General features: G+C 40.9%; 2 protein-coding genes across 2 annotated transcripts; one reads left to right on the top strand and one right to left on the bottom strand.

Annotated features, from left to right (window-relative positions):
- Window positions 1-2,218: 2,218 nt before the first annotated feature.
- LOC135493241 (membrane-associated progesterone receptor component 1-like) lies at window positions 2,219-8,362 on the top strand. The gene is made up of 3 exons (XM_064780374.1): window positions 2,219-2,544; window positions 2,918-3,073; window positions 3,371-8,362. Exons 1-3 carry the CDS (start codon window positions 2,223-2,225, stop codon window positions 3,478-3,480), a joined length of 588 nt encoding a protein of 195 aa, XP_064636444.1. The 5' UTR covers window positions 2,219-2,222; the 3' UTR covers window positions 3,481-8,362.
- Window positions 8,363-10,170: 1,808 nt separating this feature from the next.
- Window positions 10,171-23,204, bottom strand: LOC135493419 (tripartite motif-containing protein 3-like). The gene is made up of 3 exons (XM_064780758.1): window positions 23,101-23,204; window positions 22,309-22,439; window positions 10,171-17,681 (listed from the first exon to the last, which is right to left on the bottom strand). The coding sequence occupies exons 2-3, from the start codon at window positions 22,343-22,345 to the stop codon at window positions 15,601-15,603; spliced, it is 2,118 nt and encodes a 705-aa protein (XP_064636828.1). The 5' UTR covers window positions 22,346-22,439; window positions 23,101-23,204; the 3' UTR covers window positions 10,171-15,600.
- Between the last annotated feature and the right edge of the window lie 126 nt (window positions 23,205-23,330).

Genomic DNA, 23,330 nt, shown 5'->3' with positions numbered 1-23,330 from the left:
GAACAAATGTTGTCTTTATTAGTCTAAATAAAGGCTTGTCATTGGTGTGGTATGTCAATCGATACCAATCTATTATTGGGATTGCCGGATAGAGGTGGATTTGTTATATTTAATTACTTCGAAAGAAAGGTCTAATTAGGGCTATCAAATACCCAATAACTAACTTTGTCAATTGATTAATTAAGGACTAATAATCAATATGACTGCTCTCAAAGAAACATTGAGTAAGTCATTTCAGATCGATCGCTTCAACGGTTAATAATGTCAATAATTGAGCGGAATACAAGTCGTGACCCGGAACAATCTTTTTGTTTCATCCTGTAACACCAATTACTCTTTCCTGATGAGTCCGATAAATAGCGAGTGCGACATTGCAATTAAGGCGTGGTTTCCATGACAACGCAAGGGAGAGACATCGAGTCAGCGTGAGCCGACCGAAAATTTTATATTCCACCGTCAGTGACCGTATTCGTCTTCGAGTCAGGAGGATTGTGATCGAATTTGTCGCAAAATGGGACAGGACCAAAGCACTGCCGTTCAGTATTTGAAAACCAAGTAAGTCATGTATGCGGGTGATCCTGAGAATGGACATTTGGGCTGCCATGGTAAGCCTGCTCAATACAGGCCAGTCGAGGAATTCTTACGGCTGGGCGGTTTAGCCATAAAATAGCTCAGTCTTGATTTTCAATTAATTATTACTTTCAGCCAACATTGACTTGGCCTTTTCCAATCGTTCGTTAATTTAGCCCTTGCAGCCGAATTTGTCGTGGTTTATTATCATCCCACCGAACGGGGTTTACCCTTGTCCGTGCGTTACACTCCCGAAGAACTGGCGGCGTTCAAATGCTAGTCTTCACGCCCGCCCGATAAATTTTTGCCGTAGCAGCGACTATGACAAGTCCTTCGACGTCAATAGCTATGGCACGCCAAAGCGGAATTATTTCAACCCTGTAAAAAATATTAGCAACATTTTAAAAACGATCCAACATTTTCAGAAAACAAGCCAACATTAACGTAATTATTTCAGCCCTGTACAAAATATAAGATTTATTTTAAAAAAAGATCCAACATTTTGAGGAAACAAGCCAACATTTTTTTTTGACATTTAGAAAAATTCGTTAGAAAAAAATTATTTTGGGGTTAAACTTTTTTTCTTCATAAAAAAACTTTAAAAATTCATTATTTCGTGAAAAAAATATTTAAGTTTTTTTCTTCTCTTGAAAATATTTTCCCGCAACATTTTTTTTTTAAATGTTGACAAAATTTTACGGCAACATTTATTATCGTTCAAGATTTTTTTCTTGCAACATTTTTTTTCGTCAACAATTTTTTCGTCCAACAACGAGCGCCACCTGTGAACAACTAATTGAACTATATCCCCTCGAGACGAGGTTTAGCTACGGGTACTTCTGGCATGTTTCTTTACACGAATATCTTACGCACGTGGTGTTGACCACAATCCTAGCTGCACACCAATCACCACCAACCAACACGCGAACTTATTCATCTGATCCTATGTGAGAAGTATGATAAAAGGCGCTTGTTTTGAGATGGCAACAACAACATACGAACGAACGAACGATCAGAATTCCCGACCTGCTATGAGTATGAAGTACCCCAGCTTTACCTCGTCCCTGCGCGCGAGTTCTATTAGCAGTTCATAGGTGGCGCTCGTTGTCGAACGAAAAAATGTTGCCAAGAAAAAATCTTGAACGAAAATAAATGTTGCAGTAAAATTTTGTCAAGATTTTTTTTTTTAAATTGCGTGGAAAATATTTTTAAGAAAAGAAAAAAATGTAAACGAATTTTTCGAAGTATCACGAAAAAAAATTGTTGGCTTGTTTTTTCAAAATGTTGACATGAGTCTAAAAAATTTTATCTTTTTTAAAAGATTGTCGGGTATATTTTTGAAAGTTTGAATAGTATTTCTTCTCTGTTGCCAAGAAATTTGTAGTTGCTAATATTTTTTCAGGGTTGAAATAATTCCGCTTTGGCGTGCCATAAATAGCACCGAAACATGTGGTTCTTAGCTACCTTTGCATTTTAATGCAGGTAGAAGTTGTTGGCACTCCTTAGACGATAACTACTTTCGAGAAAGTTAGTGCCTTGGTGGATTAGCCAATTGGTCCTTTAATAGCTGATCAAATGAGCCCACTGGTCCTTTAACCTTGCTTTGCGAAGAGCGCATGCGTAGAACATCTCTACCATAAATTAGCGGCAAAATGGCGGACAAGGAAAGTTCTGCGGCGGATGCATCAGAACAACCAGGGTTTCTGGTGGCGGTATTGATTGATCTCTTCACCAAACCGGTGAATCTGATACTTCTTGGTGTCTGCTTTCTGCTTATATACAAATTGTTCTTCAGCCGTCGAAGTTCGACGCCTACAAAGCCTGCAGATCCGGAACTTCCCCCACTGAAAAAACAAGATTTCACCGTCGAGCAGTTGGGAAAATATGACGGGACTGGTCCAGACGGTCGTATTCTTGTCGCTGTGAACGGAAAAGTCTTCGATGTCACACGGGGAAAGAGGTTTTATGGGCCAGGTAATAATCTCTACATTCAGAAACGGTGCTTTTTGGTGATCAATGTGCTTTTGTGAGATTTTTATGAAGGTATTCCCAGGCCATGTCACCCGGCGAGTCATCCGGGTTTACGTCATCAAATTCAAACAGCTGATCGCACCTCCCACAATGTAATGGACGATTTCGACTTTTGGGCCAGGTAATAGCCTCTACATTCAGAAATGGTGCTTTTTGGTGATCAATATGCTTTTGTGAGGTTTTTATGAAGGTATTCCCAGGCCATGTCACTCGGTGAGTCATCCGGGTTACGTCATCAAATAGGCCCTACAGCTGATCACACCTCCCACAATGTAATGGATGCTTTCGACTAAGACAACCCTGATCTTCTTTGCAGGTGCACCATATGGCGTGTTTGCAGGGCGTGATGCCTCCAGGGGGCTTGCCACATTCTCACTAACTGAAGATGTTCTTAAACCCGTTTATGATGATCTCAGTGATCTCAATAGCATGCAGATGGAGAGTGTGCGAGAATGGGAAATGCAGTTTACAGGTAATTGGGTTGATACTGGGCTGTTCAAGGCTCCCCATTATTATTTATAGCGTTTTGCTACAGATCCCCTTAATGGCCTGTAATTAGTGTAAAGGACAGCAGCAGAGCTGGGTTCAACCCATGACCCTCAGACTGAAATAATTTGTGACTGCAGTTGCGTAGGATTTTAGTTTTCTTCACCAAAAATGCTTAAGGTGCTATATTAAACTGGGAACCGCTTGTGGACCTCGGACTCGGAGATGGAAGTGAATGTAATTTCTTCATTTGATCATTGAAATAATGTTTTATTTTTTTCAGAAAAATATATTTATACAGGAAAACTTCTGAGGCAGGGTGATAAACCGACTGAATATTCTGACACAGAAACTGAAGATTCAAGCGCAGCCGAGAAGTCGAAAAATGACTAAAGAACAGACCAAACCCCGCCCAACTTTAGAGCGGCGCTGTATTCAGTTCAGATAACAACCAAAAGAAACCATAGCAAATAATGTACAGTAGAACCTCTCTACAAGTGTTGTCTTTAATAATTAATAGAGAGGTCAGTTTCAATGGAAACAACCAATTTTGGACCAAAGTAGTGTCCTTAATAGAGAGGTTGTCCTTAATAAAGAGGTGTCCACTAAGGGAGGTTCCCCTCTAATTTGTTGTTTCGGCAATTTTTCCTGCAGTGGTACATGGTTTTCATGCTCTACATGAAAGTAGCATTAGTGAGTGTAAGTAGGGGTAAGGATTGAATATGGTGGGGCTTTAATTATCGATTCGAGATGTAAATAGTTGCGGAACATTATCATCATATGTGCTGCTTTCCCTTTCAAAATAATTGACACAGTAGTCTTCTCAATCAAGTAGCACAGAGTTAGAGGTTGTTAGTTAGTTTTCCACTTGTCAGCTGGCTCTGGGCAACCGAATTGTCAGTCGGAAAATGAACTTTAGGAAAAAAGTTTTCCTTTGGAATTTAAAGTAGAAATTCTTCAGTTTTGCTTGAACCTATTGGAGGGCACTTGACCCAGTGCGCCAGACAGTTTGGCATTTCCTAGCACTCGCCAACCACGCAGTGAACCTTAAAATCACCCACTCAATTGTTTACCTAGAGTACATGCGTGGATGTGACTCAAGCCTCCCAGCTCAGTTATTTTAGCAGAAATATCCATGGTGCACTTGAATGATCACTTCGTGCCAATTGTTTTGAAAGGAAAATGTATTGTAACTTTGTTCAGATATAAACACTGGACTGATATCACTAATGAAATTAGATTTTGATAAGAGTATTCTTCACGTGAATAATATTTGATACTGGTAGCGTCTTGAGGAAATGGGTTTGATTTTTTGTTGAATATTTTTGATTCATCGCTAAAATTTGTGAGTTTTTTTACAGGAGGGAATTTTTGAGTGAAAGGAGTGACTTTGCTTATTCTTAGCTGTGGTAAAAGTATCTGGGTATATGGTGGGCCGGGGTAGGTATTCCCTATTCACAAGAGACCGCTTCACAGAGGCAAGATGTTGGATTTTTAGACTGGGTTTCTTCAGAAATGACCAAATCACTAATGCCTGTCGCACACTGATTGAGTGATTCATTGCAACTTGATTCAGTACCACTAGTTGAGCAACAATGAATCGCTTGGTGGGTGATGTCTTTCTTGCAAGTTGCAACGGTGATGAATTGTGATTCATTGCAACTTGATTCATTGCAACTGACTGCAGCTAATAGAGTTGTAGCAGGTCACCCAGTGTGCGGCAGGCATAACACATCAACCCGCGACAAATTGTAATTTCAGGTCATCACTGGTTACGGGGTTCCTGAAATGTCATGCTTTGATCATTTGGTTGAAAATATTCACCAACACTTAACGCTTTGAATTCTTTGCCATGCTTTAGTTTGTGGTTTAGCAGGGCTTTGATTTGAGCTTGTCTTAATCAGGGTTTCCGCCAGAGGGGGGATGGGGGGATATCCCCCCCTTAATTTTGAGCACTAAAGTTTGTTTTACTGTCAAATGAGTAATTTGCATGATTTGATATGTAAAATAAGAGCATTTGGGAGCCAATTGTAGCGGTTTTAGGGCCAAAAAACGTCTCAGGAGGGGTCATATATAGCCTTTTTAAGAAAAAAAATTTTTTTTTGCTCCCTCAAATTTAATCCTGGCGGAAACCCTGTTAATGGTGCTACATGACTATGTACCACATGTTGTCAGCAAGTAAAATGAAATTTATTGATTTGGGAGAATACATCCTGGTTTGGTTTTCACGTAAACGTGATTAGCATAAGATACGAATGTAATTCCTTCAGTGCATGAGATTCCATAATGTGTCCCAATATAAAATAGGTCAGTAATGCTCACAATATCTGGCCAGCCTAACACTAAATAGAATGGAATAGAATTTATTGCTCAACAAAATAATACATTGCATAGATAGACGGAAACTATGCTATACAAATTACAATTGTACATGAGATGGATTTTTTAAAGGACCTCCTAGCAGAGCTAACACTAAACAGTATATTCACAGAGTAACAACAACAAGAGAATACAAATTTACATATAATATTCAGTCAAATGAATAATAATTAGAGCAGTTGGAGTGATTTTGACAAAACAATTTTTTATTTCAGTAAGGTATTCTTGATGTTCCTCTACTTCACTACAACAAGTTTGACGTGTCAAACTATCATTGAACTATCAATCATTCGAGGAAGGTCAAGCTTGTTGCACTGATGATTCACTCGTGATATTTTCAATTGTTTGAAGTACTTCAAATTGCACTTGGTTTCGTACTTTCAATTTCGCTGGGTTTATTGGACTAGACAAACTATGGTATACAGTAGAACCTCTCTATTAAGGACACCCTCGGGACTGACAAGTGCTGTCCTTAATAGAGAGGTGTCCTGATTAGAGAGGTCAAATTGAATGGAAACAACCAATTTAGGACCAAAACTAGTGTCCTTAATAGAGAGGTTTTCCTTAATAGAGAGGTGTCCACTAACAGAGGTTCCACTGTATTTGGTTGCAGACTTTTGATTTAATGTTTCCTGTGGAAGGCGTAGCGAGGCTTGTAACTGCGTGATTGCTCCACCGAACCAACTTCCACCTTGGGTGGAAGTTGGTTCTTCTCTCTAACGAAGTAAAGAACAAACAAAAAAAGCTTTTCAAGATCCGTGCAAACATTATAATGACAACGCCAACTGCTGAAGACGTAAATGACGTCATAGTGAAACCAGCTGACAGAGTCAGCAAATCATGTCATAACAATGCATTTGAACTCGTGAGGTGTGATTAGTTTCACCATTGACCTAATATTGCTTCTTTTGTAGTTTTTCTGGTCTTAACGCCGACCCCCTTATGAGCCCTGAAAAAGACGAGTGACAGTCCTTAGCAGATTCAATTAGCACTAGTTCATAACGTTTTGTCTCATTTTGCTATATGAATTAATGAAATAGTTTCAATATTTTGGCTTAGAATGGTTGAGAATTCTAGATGCACCTGAATTTGATTATTTCGTTGCACATGCACCTGTACATTTATGTAGATATTGTAGATAGTTTATGGAAGTGGTATGCCCTGAATCAACTTTTGTGCTAATGACCCCACTTTTCGACATTTGAAGGAAAACCTAATTATTCCTAAGTAAGTCATACAACTAATGAAATAAGTTTCGTTATCGAAGATGATGGAGAGTTTCTGCGACATCCAGGTCCTGTTCGTTCCTGCCACTGCTGATAACCAGCCTTCCGGGCGTGTTTATATTGTACTCTTAAATGTGGCTTCTGAATATTTCCTGAGGCGTTCGAGGGTTAAGGTGTCTTGTGTCACATCTGGAGATGTAAATCTGATTCTAGCTCGGGGGTTTTTCGCAACCATGTCCTCTGCTTAACCTAGAACCCTCGACAAGAAGCCTCTCTTTGTATAAATAAGTGTAACATCGTTTTTGTCCTCGTTTTCTTTCCTAGGCTCTGCCACGGTTGTTTTACCCGCCAGCCCTACAGTGTCTGATAACTGTCTTAGGTGTATTTCTCGTTGTAAGACAATAGTTCCGTGTCAGTCCACTGCTTGGGCTTTCTTGCGATGGAAGACAAAAATCCATGACAATATTGTCTCAACTTCAAAAAAGGTTCTTCAAATCTGTTTCCAATAATCTTGGTACCGGTAATAAATCATATGCAGGCAACATTTCCATTACCCTGGGCACAGAATATATGTGACCCATCGCAGCAAAACCAGGTACATATCGCACAGAAGATGAGCCTAAAAGACACCAGGCGATAATGGAAGAAATTGATGTGCTCATATTTCATAAAAGGCCGACAATAGAGAAATGAACAAACAGTCTGTCTCAACCTGCCAAGCTCAGAGCAAAATGTGTCTGGTTTTGCTGTGACGGGTCAGATATGATGGAGGTTTGAAAGGCTAACTTCTCTCCAAGAAAATAAATTGCAGTTGGTCTTTATACATCTAGGGCCGAATTTACGTAGGGTGTTTAAGAGTTAGACGCGTGTAAATTCTACATAATCAGTTTCAGGGCCTAATGCGGTTTTCATGAAGAAACCCTGCAAGGCCCTGACTCTGTCTATTCAGACATTAAACGCCGTTTTAAGCTAAACACCCTTTGTAAATTCGGCCCATGTGTTTACTCTGTTTTTGTATTTCAAGATTACCTATGTACATTGTAATTCAAACATCTGGCATATGTTGTTATAAGCATAATCATTTTTTCCGTCGAAATAATGTAATTTAACCCACCTGTATTAGTCAATTACATATTATATCGCACGCAGAGTGGTTGAGTCTTTATAATAAAGCTGAACCTCTCTATTAGGGACACCCTCTGGACTGACAATTGTTGTCCTTAGTAGAGAGGTTAAAAAGCGTCAACACAGTTTATTTAATTATACCTGCATGTCCACTGGGAGATCAATGCCGTGATAAAAGACGGGCTGTTTCATCGAATTTGAGGTGTCAACTCAACTTAGATGTTCGAAGGACCAACTTCTTGCTGTTTTGCCACACCTTTCTTTGTGACTTTCTATAAAATAGATTTGGAAATTTGATAAAATCGGAGCTTCCCAACCTCACGCGTTTGGTCTGTTGAAAATGATCGGTGAAGGAAGACTCCAAATGTATGTTTTATCATGATGTTCACTGATTAATTGTAACTGTAAAGAAAATGAGATGTGCTATTTTTCCTGAAAAATGTCATTTTGTGATGAAAGAAACACTCATGAATATCATGTACAACATGTAAAAAGATGAAAATATCATTAGTATATTGAAAAAAATAAAATTTTGTAATGAATGACATGATGCTTAGCTTTCGATTGTTTTTGGACATGCTACATGGACTTGTCCTTAGTGATGTAATTGGTTTGACTCTTGGCCTCGATGTTGTCACAGAGTGTCATCACCTAGTCAAAGATGATTGGTTTTATTACAGCAGATTGGGAGTTTTGGGAGCCCATGGGAGGGCATACGACTACCACCAGAAACTGTCATCATGGACTATGCATGATCCGATCCTTGGATGGGACAACATATTGAGACAGGATTCATTTTCTCATCATGAACATCAATCAATCAATCAATACGGAGTCTTGTAAAGCGCCAGATCCACCATGGAAATGGTGCTCAAGGCGCTGTTAAAAAGTTCACAAATGTCTACAAAAACAGGTGTCCCTTTAGTCTCTTTTTGAAAATGTCCACAGACTCTGATTCCCTGATGTTCCTTGGAAGTTCATTCCAGAGTCTGGGTGCACTGACACTAAAGGCCTTGTCACAACCACAATGTTTGGATACAGGCACGGCCAACAGCAATTGTTCTGCTGAACGAAGTGACCGCCCTGGCTTGTACACAGTCAGAAGACCCCTGATGTAGCTGGGAGCCTGGCCATTCAAGGCCTTGAAATTCAGTAGCAGAACCTTGAAAACCACATTTGAACAAAGAAGTATCATCTTCGAAACATGAAACAAAGAAGTATCATCTTCGAACTATAACAAATGACACATCCTGAGACAATTTCACTACCAAGGAAAACAGCTGAGGACAGTTTCCTTGTATTTGAAGGTGTGTAAATTTTGTAATAAAAATCTTGGCCGTGATGCTGTCGCAAACAGGCTGTCATCACCTCTAAGATGATTGGTTTACAGCATAGTCTGGGAGTTATGGGACCCCTGAAGAGGGGATGAGATGACCACCAGGAATAGGATGTCATGGACTATGCACAACTCCTTGAATGGAACAAGATATTGAGACAGGATTCATTTCTCATGACGAAGAGGAAGCAGTATCATTTCTTACCCTGAACATAAGACAGATCTAGAGACAAAGTCACAATCACAACAAACAGGACATCTGGCACTCCCCACCTTGGGGAGACTCACCACCTTTACCCTTGTAGGCACCCAGTCTTGGAGAGTAAACTCCGAAATCAAATCAGGTTTTTCGGGCTCCTCAGTCAGACAATGGTAACCAGACTAGGAAACGGAAACTCCCAAATAAAACCTGATTGAAGGTTGAGCACTGGCCACACTGACGTCCACTGGGTGCACACGCTCAGCCAATAATGCCTAGATACAGACCACCTTATAGGTAATGGTAACCAGACTAGGAGATGGAAACTCCAAAATAAAACCTGATTGAAGATGGAGCACTGGCCACACTGACATCCACTGGGTGCGCACTCTCAGCTAAGAATGCCTCAACAGACCACCTTATTTCCTTGTGGCATCAGACCTATGGTTGGCAAACAGGTCTCTGCCACAGGACTGGTTACATCCTGACAATATCAGGCCATTTCACTCGATACATACTTATTCCCACGGAAACATGCGTAAGGAAAAGTTGTGTTGTAGACCCTGTTTGCAAGAGGATGGACTGGTTATAGTTAAGGTAGAAGACGATTGCAGAAGAAGATACACCTCAAAATTGCTCTATGCCATAGACTAGAAGACGCAACACGTTTGAAAATTTGGAAATTTGACACTTGAGTTCCCCCCCGGAGTTCAGCACGGTGGCATCAACAAATCAATGTTGCAAATATCACCTTCTGGTTAGTCTCCAGAGGGAAGGGTGTTGAGAAAGAGTACAAAAAGACATTTTTATCTTCTCAATAATTTTATTGGAATGTTTCATCTGCTCGGATACATATATAGAACCTTGGAAATGTGCATGTACATGAATACATCGTACAAGCAGTGATATTGTCTATTACATCAAGCCAAATTGCTGGTATAATTTACAAAGCATTACATGACTAGCAATAGCACATTCCATTTATAAGATAAACTACAGATTATATGACGACTTCTCAAAAATGACCAATGGCATAGCCCCCAACACACACTCATTATTTAGAATAGCTAAAGAAAAGGAGAGATACCTTCATTCTTGTAGTAAATATCATTAGTTCAGAGATGACTGCATTACTTAGCAAAAACTAGCATCTAATCCTACCTAGATGTAGCACTTAGGGTCTGTTGTTAGAAAGCATGTTAGCTCTTATTATCGCGTTGACATGTTTCTTACAGTAACAACTAGGCCTAGTTTGCAAGATATATGTTACAAGTGAACCAACAGTAGCTTAGAAGGATCATCTCGCCAAGAAATTTTCACAGGGCTATTCAAATGCCCTATTTTCATCAGCATTTCTTGATTGAGCCTTTTGAAGGATGACCATAGGTACCTCCATTTTGGCTAGAATTTGAAATCAATACTTCTTCAAAATGACGTGAATTCCATTTTAAAATCTGGGAAGCTATTCTCTGGAAAGCAAAGAAGATATTGCCACCCTTTGAATTGGCATACACTTGTTTTGAAGGAGTTCTGATGGCTTTAGGATTGCAAGTTCCAGCCGAAATGGTGGTGCCCATGATTAATCCTTGATCCTTGTCTGACAAGCAGGAAAAATTAAGACTCATGAATAATCACTAACAGTGGACAACGGATCTACCAAGTGTGAAGTACACAAAGTTTATATTGAGCATCCGCAATAAATTCATGTGATTATTGACAAGAGTTTTCTAATTCATTTATTTCACCCACATGGATTATGAACTATCAAATCGAATACACCCTTAATATGGCACTCGTTATAGAAAGTATTCAACTCTTCTAAAATCAAACTAATATGATAAGCCAAAACAGTAACCACCCTGGACAGTCAACAAACCAAAACTATCGATAGAGACAGGAACTGCAACATTTCAGTTCCAACATTTAACACCAGGTGGCTTCACAGTCGAAAAGCAATCACTGTGTAGACAAATATACAAAGCTGAAACCGGACCACTTTATACATATTTTGTCTAACTAACAGTGCTTTAATTAAAAAATCAGAATGGTCCCATTCTGGCAATACAGTTTTGTAAGCTTATCCACTGTCAATTTTCCAAACACATCACAGAGCATTGGTATGATCCAGGAAACAGGGGTGGGTGGCCCATCTCCCATTTGATGTTTGGAACGAGTTTACAATCCCCGATCACACCCCAAAAAAAGGTCATCGGTTGACTAACGAAGCACCACTGTTCAATGGATTTATAGTTGAATGCGATCAAACTACGTCATTTCCGATCGGGGATTCTAAAGTTTAGCCTGATGTTTTTTCAAATCAACCATCGTAACTTTGGTAGATTGACCCTAGAAACCACTTACTCTAGGGCACCCTGCTTTTCCTCAGATACACCACTGCAGACTTTATACTCATACTGAAAAAAACTATTTGAAAATTTTCACTGAGACCGAGAGTGAGAAAATCTCTCAATTTCAAACCAAACCACGACCATGATTATCTGTTGTATTTCCCACCCCCTGAAAATTCCAACTACGCCTTTGCCATATGTATTCGAACATGGCACAAATTGCCAAGCTATTACAAAATTAGCTGCTATTTCAGAATAAAATCTATATTGGCAAATTAAGCTCTCAACTGTTGGATGGCCATACATTCAATCAACATATTGATCAATATGGCATATAATATTCTGAGAAAGTCAATACAGATTGTCTAGGGACGAGTGATTACAAGTACGGTACAGATATTATGCCAAGTACACATGCATTTACCCTCATGGAGTACCATCTTCCCAATTTGTAAAGAATCACACATATCTAACCAGTCCTCTAAACAAACAAAGTTGTGGTGCCATTTCTCTAGAGGCATATTTCATGCGCTCGAAGAGCCTCCTTAACACTGACAGATTTAAAAACACAACATATTTCATTTAAGTTACGATGTTTACACTCAAAAAACCTTTTTTCGAATGGTAGAGAAAAACGTTATCCTCTCCCAGGTGAGGCAAGAGCAAGCAGGCTCGGTAAGCTGGACTGCCAGACTAACTCTTGCCAAGTTGGGAAACGCACCAGGGTGACACTCAGGCAGTGTAGAGACCAGAGCAAAACAGAATTGAGGCAAGAAGCAATAAATCTTTTTTAAGACAGAGCTGAAGTCTACAAACAATGTACGAGTGCATTTATTCAGTTTTCTTCAAGGTTACAGAGCCTTTTTGAAGATAAACACACAGAAGTGTCAAAACCTAGTCTCAACAAAATTATATGCTGATCAAGAAAATATGATTTTATTATTCATGTATACTTTTATTCTTATAATGTAATTCATTAATGGGAAGGCGGTCTAGTGAATACATCAGTCTGGCCTCTCTCCTCTTGAGGGACTGTGGATTTATTGGTAGCAGGTGGCTAGGAATAAGCTTCAATCCATTATCTTTATTGAGTTAAACGGTGCATGCATGACAGCATGTAACACTCATCCCTTCCACTCGCATAACTGGAGAAAAAAAACACCCAACTTCACATTTTTAAACTCTTAATGTTGTTTGGGAGCATATTTTAATGGCTGAGAGCATGGCACAGTGAGAGGACATATGAGAGGAAATGGCGCAGACCACCTTGGGACCAAAACTTGTGTCCTTAATAGAGAGGTTGTCCTTAATAGAGAGGTGTCTGCTAAGGGAGGTTCCACTGTACAATAGATATACCAGTACTTCCATAGCAGGGCTGCGAGGGTTAACTTTAATTTGTACAATATAAACACAGAGATATTCTTTGAGCCCTTGAAGTGTTTGCAAACAAACTACAAGAAATTTGTCAGAGCTGGGCAAACACTCAAAAGTCACATGCGGATATCATTTCTTGGAAGTGAGGTCATGACATCACTGATAACACACAACCATGCTATTGATTTTTTACCATCATTTTTCACCATCCCACCAGAAGGTTTATCAAATATTGATTTCTTTTAGTTCGTACTTGTACTTCCTACAGCTGGTCGGCCCCCAAGTGTGTGTACACAGGCGGCTGTAAAATGTCTTCCTGGTTTTGAAACGAGAGGAATATCTCCAGGAGAACCAGCCACGTCTGCCCCGACATACAGAAAACTTTAAAACATAATACAGTGGAACCAACCTTAGCGGACACCTCTCTATTAAGGACAACCTCTCTATTACGGACACTCGGTTTGGTCCCAAATTGGTTGTCTCCATTCAATTTGACCTCTCTAATCAGGACACCCCTCTTTTAAGGACAGCACTTGTCAGTCTCGAGGGTGTCCTTAATGGAGAGGTGCTACTGTATGTAGACACCAAACCAAAACCATTCCAAAAATTAATTAGCTTTTTAAAAAGAATAACTACATGTATATTGACTAGAACTAGAAGCAAAAATAGCACCAAGTCTCCTAACACTACGAGCCCTAAAAGTCTAAAAGATAAAACTTTATCGACATGTCACCCCAATATTTTCAAAGCCAAGATAATACACAGAAAATGCATAGGAGAAAGGTTTTAGCACCTCTTACTTCTATCTTAAAAGTCATCACCCCTGATCATAAAAATAATAAGCTCACAAAATTACTGGTCTGCAGTTTATATCATGTGCATCATCTGTACAACAGTTCCCATTAGACAAATACATGTACTAGTACCTTTTTGCAGCCACCAAAAAGGCAGGACTTTGGTGCTTTTTTAAACTACAGGATGGCCCAGAATTATTTTCCCTCACACAATGGATACACAATAGAATTCTAGTGTGCGCGGGAAAATATTTCTGGGCCACCCTGTAGTGACACAGGTGGTGACTGTCTGTTACCTCACACCAGTTTTTCCCGATACAGAACTCCATCGAGCGCTTAACACCTCTGACCCTGCACAGTTTAACAATCCGAATTTCTTTCTGGGTGGATTTTTAATCCTTTCTTCCAGAGACAGGGGCATAAAAGGTCACAGATGAATGAATGTTACATAAACTATAGGAATGGCGTAAAAGATCCTTCCGCCTTCATACATTGTGTTTTCATTGTTCTTGTGCATGCGTTGTAAAACATTGCGTCCATTCAAGAATTATAGCTATTGTATGGTACGCGCCGGTCACCGATCCAAAGGTTGACCGTTGCTTAACTTCCACTCTGGGGCCAACGCGCCAACCACTGGGCCATAAAGGAATTCCCTCATGGCCGGCAGGTTAAGCCGTGCCATATACCTGGGCCGGGGTACTATACACCTTTCCAGAAATGGGGCGCTGAGAAATCAGTTCGAAATAGTGATGTCACAAGGGGAAACTAGGCCTTATGGTGGAGGGACAAAGGAGATAGTCATGGTTGACCAACACACTTGAATGCCTTTAATGACGTACAAGGGGGAAAAAGTTAGTTCCAATGCAAGCCACCAATTTCGGGAAGCATGTATACAGCTATTTGGTAGCATACCTGGGGACGTGAGGTAACCAATGACCACCACCTGCTAGAGACCCTTAAATACAAAACAGCCGAGAACCAAATATTGCATTGATTTTTCCTTGAACTTTTGACATTTTTGATAGCAGATGCAGACTGATCACACTATAAATTGAACCCACCCACCTGTGGTGTGAATTAATAGGCTGTATTTCTCTGTCAGAGTGCAGCACATGTCCGGGTCAAAAGACATGATGTCCCTTACAGAGACGCCCATGTGAATAGATTGAATTACTGGAATGTTCAGCGGAGCATGAGATCATGATATTGTCATGTCATAATGCAATACATGAAGACGTCACGACTAAATTCGATGACGTCACATGTATGACCCCAAACTCCACAAGAGCTGCAATCTTGAGGAATATTGAGTACCTGCATATGCCATTTTATTCACGTTTGGTTCACTCCCATCTCCAAACGAAAGTTCAAAACCAGCGAGTTTTCAAATCTTTGCCCTATAGATCATATAAATCATGTTGATGCTTGCAGAGAACGGAGTCACTCGGTAAGTCAAGAGCAAGGTCAAGGACATTTATATATAGATCATGCCAAGATTCGTACTCATTACGACAGTGGCCAAGTGAGCAAAGTCGTTTAAGATTCACCCCCACAAGACAAAATAATCTTAAGTCTGAGTGGAATGGTCCCATTCTCCAACAATTTTGTTCGATCTGTTTCATGAGACAAGTACTATAGTTTTTTACAACTTTACTATACATGCATGTACACTACTCTACTGTCACTCTAAAACAAAATATGCAAGCAGACGCATCACATCAGAAGTGAAAGTTTACATGTATCTGAACTTCTTGATGCAGTGATTGTCCCTGTCAGCCACCCATGCGTGTCCATCGGACGTTATCGCGATTCCCCGCGGTGCAAACAGCATATCATCCAAACTCTCGATACTCGATACGTACGTCCCATCCTGTTTGAAAACTTGGATGCGCTTGTTCCCACTGTCGACAACCAAAACGTTTCCGTGAACGTCAGCGCCGACGCCAAATGGCTGCGAAAACTTTCCCTTCCCAGACCCCTTGCTACCAAAATGATACAAATAGCTACCATCTTTATCAAAGACTTGGATCCGGTTATTGTCTGCATCCGAGACGATGATTCTGTCGTCCTGACCCACACAGACGAACGTCGGGTGATTGAATTGACCCGCAGCGCTACCCGATTGGCCGATTTTCTTAATCAGACGGCCATGTTTGTCGTAGATGAGCAGGAAGTTGTTCTCAAAGTCGGCAACGATGATATGGCCGATGCTATTGACGGCGACACACAATCCACGTTTCATGTTGACCGGGTCGGAGATACGGTGAATCAACTGACCCTCCATTGAGTAGAACAGCACGGAATGTGCAGACGAGAGGTCAGCGGAGTCAACACAAACCTCAGTGCATAGGAGGACATTCGTTTCATGATTTATCGCGATACCACACCCTGAATACGCGTCATTTTCTTTAATGATCTGAAACTGGAATATGAACTCGCCCACGTGGCTGAATTTCTGGATGCAGCAGTTGCCCGTATCAACCACATACACACAGTTCTTTTTGTCCACACAGACGGCACGAGGGTACATAAACTCCCCGCACGCTTTCTCACCCTTTTTGCCAAACTTTAACACCGGGTTGTTGCTGTGAACAGGTACAACGTAATCGCCACCTTTGATCGGGTGACCTTTGAATAAGACCTTGAGGTAATGATCACCCGAGATTTGTGGACGATACGTGATGTCATAGGCACCATTGCCGCGGTACTGCACCATGTTGCGGATATGGTAGTCCTCTGGATCTTTCACTTCCACGGTGACCGGACATTCGTCGTTTGCATTCTGTTCGATCTTGTCGCCGTTGTAACTATAAAGAGTCATAGATATTCTCGCGAAGATACTAGCGACCGACGGATGGGGACGAATCTCCACAATAGAGGGCAGCATACTATCACAGAGCACTTTACCGAGTTCCTGCAGGCAGCTAAAGAATCTATCCTCACCCTGTTTTTGGTCGAATTTGATATTATTTGGCCCCACGCGAACTTTACGAGTATTTTTCTGCGTCTCCGATCGTTTGTTACGCATCATAGTTTTCGTTGATACCATGTCAGATATTGAACCAATGGATACGGCAGTCTCGCACTGCTCAACTGCGTTGCTAAGTCTCGACGTTTGCTGCTTCAAATCCTCTAAATGGCGATTCATGGTATCGCGGCGCCCTCTATGAATTTCGTTCACTTGTTCTTTCAGTTTATTACGACGGCGATTGATATACTGAATAAACGTGTCGAACGTCTTATCAATATGGGCCAGGGTGGTCTCCTTACTCGCAAACAGATTACTAATTTCAGCGTCCAAGTATTTCGATTGTGACATATTCGTCATGATTGTACCCTGCGCTTCCGAAATCTCCATCTCGACGGTACGCCGTTGCTCGTCCACAGCATTCTTCAAATCTTGAATACTGTGGCCGTTAGCGGCGGAGTGCTCGGCGTACGTGCACTCCTGGCACACCGGGATCTCACACTTTATGCAAAAGAACGTCAAAGGTTGACTATGGCGCTTGCAACCACGCGGCTTCTTTTTACGCTTCAGGGTCATTAACTCCTTCATGTGCGTGACGTAGAAGTTCGTTTGGAGAATGGACACGTCGCCAGCTTCTTCCAATTCGACAGTTCGACGACAATTCGGACAATCGAACTTGACCTGGTTCCGCGCGAGCTGTATGAGGCAGTCAAGACAGAACGAATGATGGCAGGGGAGGAGTTTTGGCAGACGGTTGACGTCGTCGTATGCGTATAAACAGATGCAACACGTCAGAAGGTCGTTGGCGTCGTCGGTTCCGTTGGCGGCCATGTTTGCGGAAGATCCTGGAAAGACAGACGAGAGACACGATCAGTCAACGAAATCTATTGATTACGCGACAAAGGAACTTTTTCTGAAAGTGTAAATTTACAGATTATGAATTTTATCGTATAGATGATTCCCCAGACATAACGGTGGAACAATGGGGCAGCGGTAGCACAGTGGAAGAGAGTCGGCCTCATGATCAGGAGGTCGTGGGTTCGAATCCCGGCCGAGTCGATGCTTAGTTCCCCTACTGGTCGAGTTCAAGTGAGCGCCTTGTGGTTGCTCCTTGAAACCCCTGATTGATTTCTGTGGAGACCGGGGTAATAATATGATATCCCAAAGCGCTTTGAGCGAGAACTAAAGTGTCACGGAATTGCGCTATATAAAAGACTCAATAAATGCTGTGTCAATGACAGTGTTCTGTACCAGGTGGGGGGGGTTAACTCCATGTCATCAGACTGATGAGTATTTGCTCAAAATTCGCCACCCAGGTGAAATCACCACAGCAACAAAACGAGGCAGCCGGCATGGGAATCATCTTGAAATATCAGATAACAATCACTGCCTGCTGTCAGGCAGGATAACAATGGCATTGCTGCAAAATATACAGGGCCAACTCTGAAATGAAAATACCAGATATGTTTACGATAATAAATTGGATAAAGCGTACCGCAGGCAATGAAAGTACTTATGCACAACATAACATAAATGACACTGCGCTTCAACTGAAATGTAAACTTAAAGGGTAACTCGTGTCAAATTTCACCACATAATGTTTTAGCTGTTTTTGACAAATGACTACGTCACTTTCTCATATATCGGTAAGGTTTTCGAATCGAAATGCACATTTTCTAGAAATTGATGGTATAATCCCGCCCGGACGGCGCGCTTCGATGCCGTTTTCGTTGATGACGTCACAACATGAACATTTTCGCGGTCGCGGTGGTTTACATTCAGCGATTTTATAATAAATCTAATCAAAATGGAAAATTTGAGCTTTACATTTGTAATCAACAGTTAAAAACGGACGTATTTCCGCAAAGTTGTAAATCACATCATAGTATCACTTTAATAGACCAAGATGACATTCGATTCAACTTGGGACTGCATATCGATAGGCCAGAAAGACTTTCCACTCACCTCAGAACAGCATGCCCTTAAACTTATACTCAAAGTTAAAGAACTCAGACTCTGTATTGTACTCAAACAACTCTATGCTCTCAGACAACTCAGATTCTCTGCTCAAATCGTCAAACTGCATGCACATCCCTATGCTCTATGCAACCTCTGTACTCAACCCAACTGCATCATCACAGACTCTGTCCTCAACTCAAAACCGCAAGCTCGTGTAAATTAGAACACAGGCTTTGCATACATTCAACCAAGATGTCTTGGATCTTTGACAACTTGGACTCTCATCTCAGACCTTTTCTGACCATGTAGACCATGTCCTCGACTTCTATCGGTGTGCCCAGGCATTCCGTGTAGACAGTCAGACACTGACTGTCTACTCAACTCAAAACCTGATGTTCATATACCACATAGACTTTGTACTCAACTCGGAACTGCAAAGTGCCAATCAAACTCAGAATATTAGTTAAGACTACATGAATGTCAACAGGAGGGAGGGATGTTCTTTCAGGTCGAAGAACTCCCCCTTACATTATTTCCCCTTCCGGGATCTTAGCTGTGCACATTATGTCGTCTCATATTTACCCATCTCAGAACTGCTCAAAGTCTTACCTTCATTCCCTTTAGAAGAATCCTTCGACCTTGCCTTCTTAACTTTTTTCGGCATTTCACTCTTTGTTGATGCATTCATTTAGTTGTGGATCCACTGAAGAATTTCGCGGTGCACTTTTATACATGAACAGCTGGTGAGCAGCACAACCACTGCATGATTCATTGAAGAGCCCACATCACAAGCTCATGAATGACTGAATGAAAGGCAATGTGACTTGTGAGTACTACTGCACCAGTATCGCTATCAGCTATACACTACAGCAAACAAAGCGTTGAATAAACATTTGTTCACATCTTCTGTTTGCATCACGACCACATCCATCAATCGACAGAGTTGCTCAAGACTTGTCATCTGATACACAGAGCAGAGAACTTGACACTATGTCTCGAGCACTCAGAACACCATACATGCCATATGAAATCCAAAATATCGAATCAATACTTCCCAATGTAGCTTTTTGTTATGTGTTGCAAAATCCGTCTCGATCATATACTTTCATTTGCAAGTAGGCTGGGAAAGCTATAAATGTAGGGCAGTCAACGTGCCGGCGAAACTGTCATAAATAAAGGGCAACAGCTTGGATTGGAATGACGATCCCACAAGGAACACTCCCGACTTTGAACATGAGGGAAGCAAAGCCAATACTGAAACACTGAAACACTAAAACACCTGCGGAGGCATGGAAACATTACAGTGGAACCTCCCTATTAAGGACACCCTCGGGACCGACAGATGCTGTCCTTATAGAGAGGTGCCCAGATCACAGAGTTAAAATTTGGACCTTATCCAGTGTCCTTACTAGAGAGGGTGTCTTTAGTAGAGAAGTGTCCGCTAAGGGGAGTTTCACTGTGCTTGAACTGAAGCACCACACACAACTCGGAACATCCACAGATTGAACAACATAAATTTGTGATAAATATGCATGGGTTTTTCAAGGACCCTCGTAATTCAAGATGTACTGGAATTGCTCGTGAAAAAACATTCCGTGCCACACATTAATCCTCCGAGTAATGTATTTTTACGCCAATCTTGGACTGATCGAACGTTACACGTGTACATAGCTTGGCATATTGATAACTAGCATGTAATGTAATGCAAGCGCTTGCTAGAATGAACTATCCTGGCATTTCCTCTTACCACTACCAGTTTAATGCATGTAATGATGACAATTATTATTGATCCCGCATTATCATTACCACACATAGATTAGAACAAACACGTGTTCTTTTTGAATTGATTGAATGGTAAATTATTTATGATGTTGATGGGCAGAGACATGTATTCATCCATGACCAGAGGTGTGGCACAGTCACATAGCGCTTATTAAAATGTCAAGTTGTGGTAAATACATGGCTGGGATGGATCACAGTGGAATTAATTCTCAATCTGTGGTTGTTTCTCAATCTACAGAGTCAGGCCCTCACAAAAACATGCTTAATTTGATAATATATTTAAGAAAATGTGGTCTCACTGGTCAGTTTAGAACTTGTATTTTGACAGGGCCATATCAATGTGGGAGTGACGATTTGATGGATATGGTGTACGGAAATCATTATTTCTCAGGCGATCGGTATTGGAATGTTGTGAAACTGTATTATGATATTGGCAAAGGGTTCTTCTTGACACATATAATAAAATTTTGATTGGTCCTAGGTATACTTTTTACCAAAATTTAGGAACAACAATGTCCTTGCATTTATTTCACCCATCAACCTAAATGTTGATATGGGAACTGGAAAGCATGTACTTTTGACTCACACTAAATGTTGAGTTCACCACCAGTTTGACTACAAGAAATTATTGATGTTCTGAAGCAAAGTATGGATAAGTGTAGTGAAGTATGGATAAGTGTTAGACAGTAATAACTCAAAGCCATGTGCAACGAGTGTACACAATATGCTTTCAGATTTAACCCAATACAATCTTGGCACAAGGTAAATACCATACGTGTGTGGTATTGCATTGCAATTAGCAGCACAGGGTTAAAACAAAGTATACTGATAAGCCAGAGGATCTAAAAAAAAAAAAATTTCAAGTGGGGTCCTGGCATGCCTAGTCTATGATGAATTCTACACTCTAGGGTGTCATGAATATTTCAAGTACCATCAAGAAACTGAATAAGAAAGTCAAGGGTGTCTTCCTCCATCTGAAGTAAGACATTTGCAAGTCAGATTTTATCTATATTATGGACTTCAATGATAAATAATCCGTTAAATATTTGCGAGCATTTTAATATGTTCAATCACGAACGCACTGTGAAATGCCAATTTTAAAAAGCGTAAAAACCTCCACTGCAATTAGTTTTCAGCAGCGGACGCAATATCAAGTCTGCTGCCAATTGAAATTGTGGTAAACATCCGCCCAATGAAGAAGTTGGAGACAGCATCAATGCATGCAATGCTGATAACGAACAGATGCCCATGATATGACATGCCAAAGAAAGACAGAAAATCATCATAATGTATATTATAAAGTCATTTTTGATTTTATGCAACTAGTGGTATACACTGTACAAGAGAACCTCTCTATTTTAAAGGACACCGTCAGGACTAACAAGCACTGTCCTTATAGAGAGGTGTCCTGATTAGAGAGGTTAAATTGAATGGACCTAACTGGCACCAAACCTAGTGCCTTAGAGACAGAGAGGATGTCCTTGATAGAGCGGTAGAGGTAAGTGTCCACTAAGGGAGGTTCCACTGTACAGTAGAACCTCTCTATTAAGGACACCCTAGGGACTGACGAGTGCTGTCCTTAATAGAGAGGTGTCCTTATTTGAGAGCTCAAATTTAATGAAAACTACCAATGTGGGACAAAAATTAGTGTCCTTAATAGAGCGGTTGTCCTTATTAGAGAAGTGTCCGCTAAGGGAGGTTCCACTGTAGTTTGTTTACATCTATACTCACCCTCAGCCTTTGGTTTTCCTTTAGACTTAGAACTCATCGTAATGTCAGCTTCATGCCAGGTCTGTGCTCCAGCAAGGTAGGACAAAATGAACAGGACTTGTCAAGGATTTCTATCTTTGACTTCAAAAAACCTGAATTGAAACCAAACATGCTGTAAGTGTAATTTACTCGCCTGCAATCATCCAACTCTTCTTTGTCACAGCTTATCATATGTGGGGGAAGGGCGGCTTGGGCCTCTGCCATGTTTTCCACAGTGACAGCTTAGATGGACACAATCGGAATTTTGCCAATGTTGGGATCAGTACTTCTTTCTAAGTTCTATCATCTATGGTATTATGCATTCTCCCACCCAGACTGGTGGTGGTTGATTGCTTTGGTCAATGTAGCTACAATTCATATCCAATCTTGCGTCCGGAATGGGCGGTGGCAGGACAAGGCCGTTTCCCGCGCTACCCAACCCGTCCCAAGACTACCTGGCCCTGGGTCTGGGATGCATATGAACCACCTAAATGCTTCAGTCCCGCTGCATGCAGGCAGCTACTATTAGCAAGAATTCATAAGGACTAGTCTTTATTTATTCGTGCTATTAGGCCTACATGTACATCACGATCATCATGCAACATGTATTGTAGATACAATAGGCCCTGCAAATGCATTAGCAAGCATTGCATGCAATTGAATTAGCCTGGTATTGATATGAGATTGAGAAACAGGGATTGGGTTTTCTTGGTAAAATTCTCCTCGATTCAACAATTCTGTCTTTGTTAGCCTACTATAAATACTTTTACTTACTTCCTAAAATACCAAGGAAACTCCCAAAAGCGTGATATATTTACTGGAGATCATCAAAACGGACGAAATGAAGAATTATCACCAAGAAAACAAATATCATTTTTTAGTTTGTAAGGTCATATTTATTTATAGATGGCGCCACCAGAGTGTGGCTGGTTGTGACTTTGTCCTCGGGAGCACGTTTTTTCGTCCCAACCTGGCAATTTGATGATAAGACCGTTTGCCGAGCT

The sequence above is a fragment of the Lineus longissimus genome, chromosome 9, assembly GCF_910592395.1.
Source record: "Lineus longissimus chromosome 9, tnLinLong1.2, whole genome shotgun sequence".
NCBI lineage: Eukaryota > Metazoa > Nemertea > Pilidiophora > Heteronemertea > Lineidae > Lineus > Lineus longissimus.
Note: the sequence above shows the minus strand (reverse complement) of the source record. Positions and strands in the feature narration are given on the sequence as shown.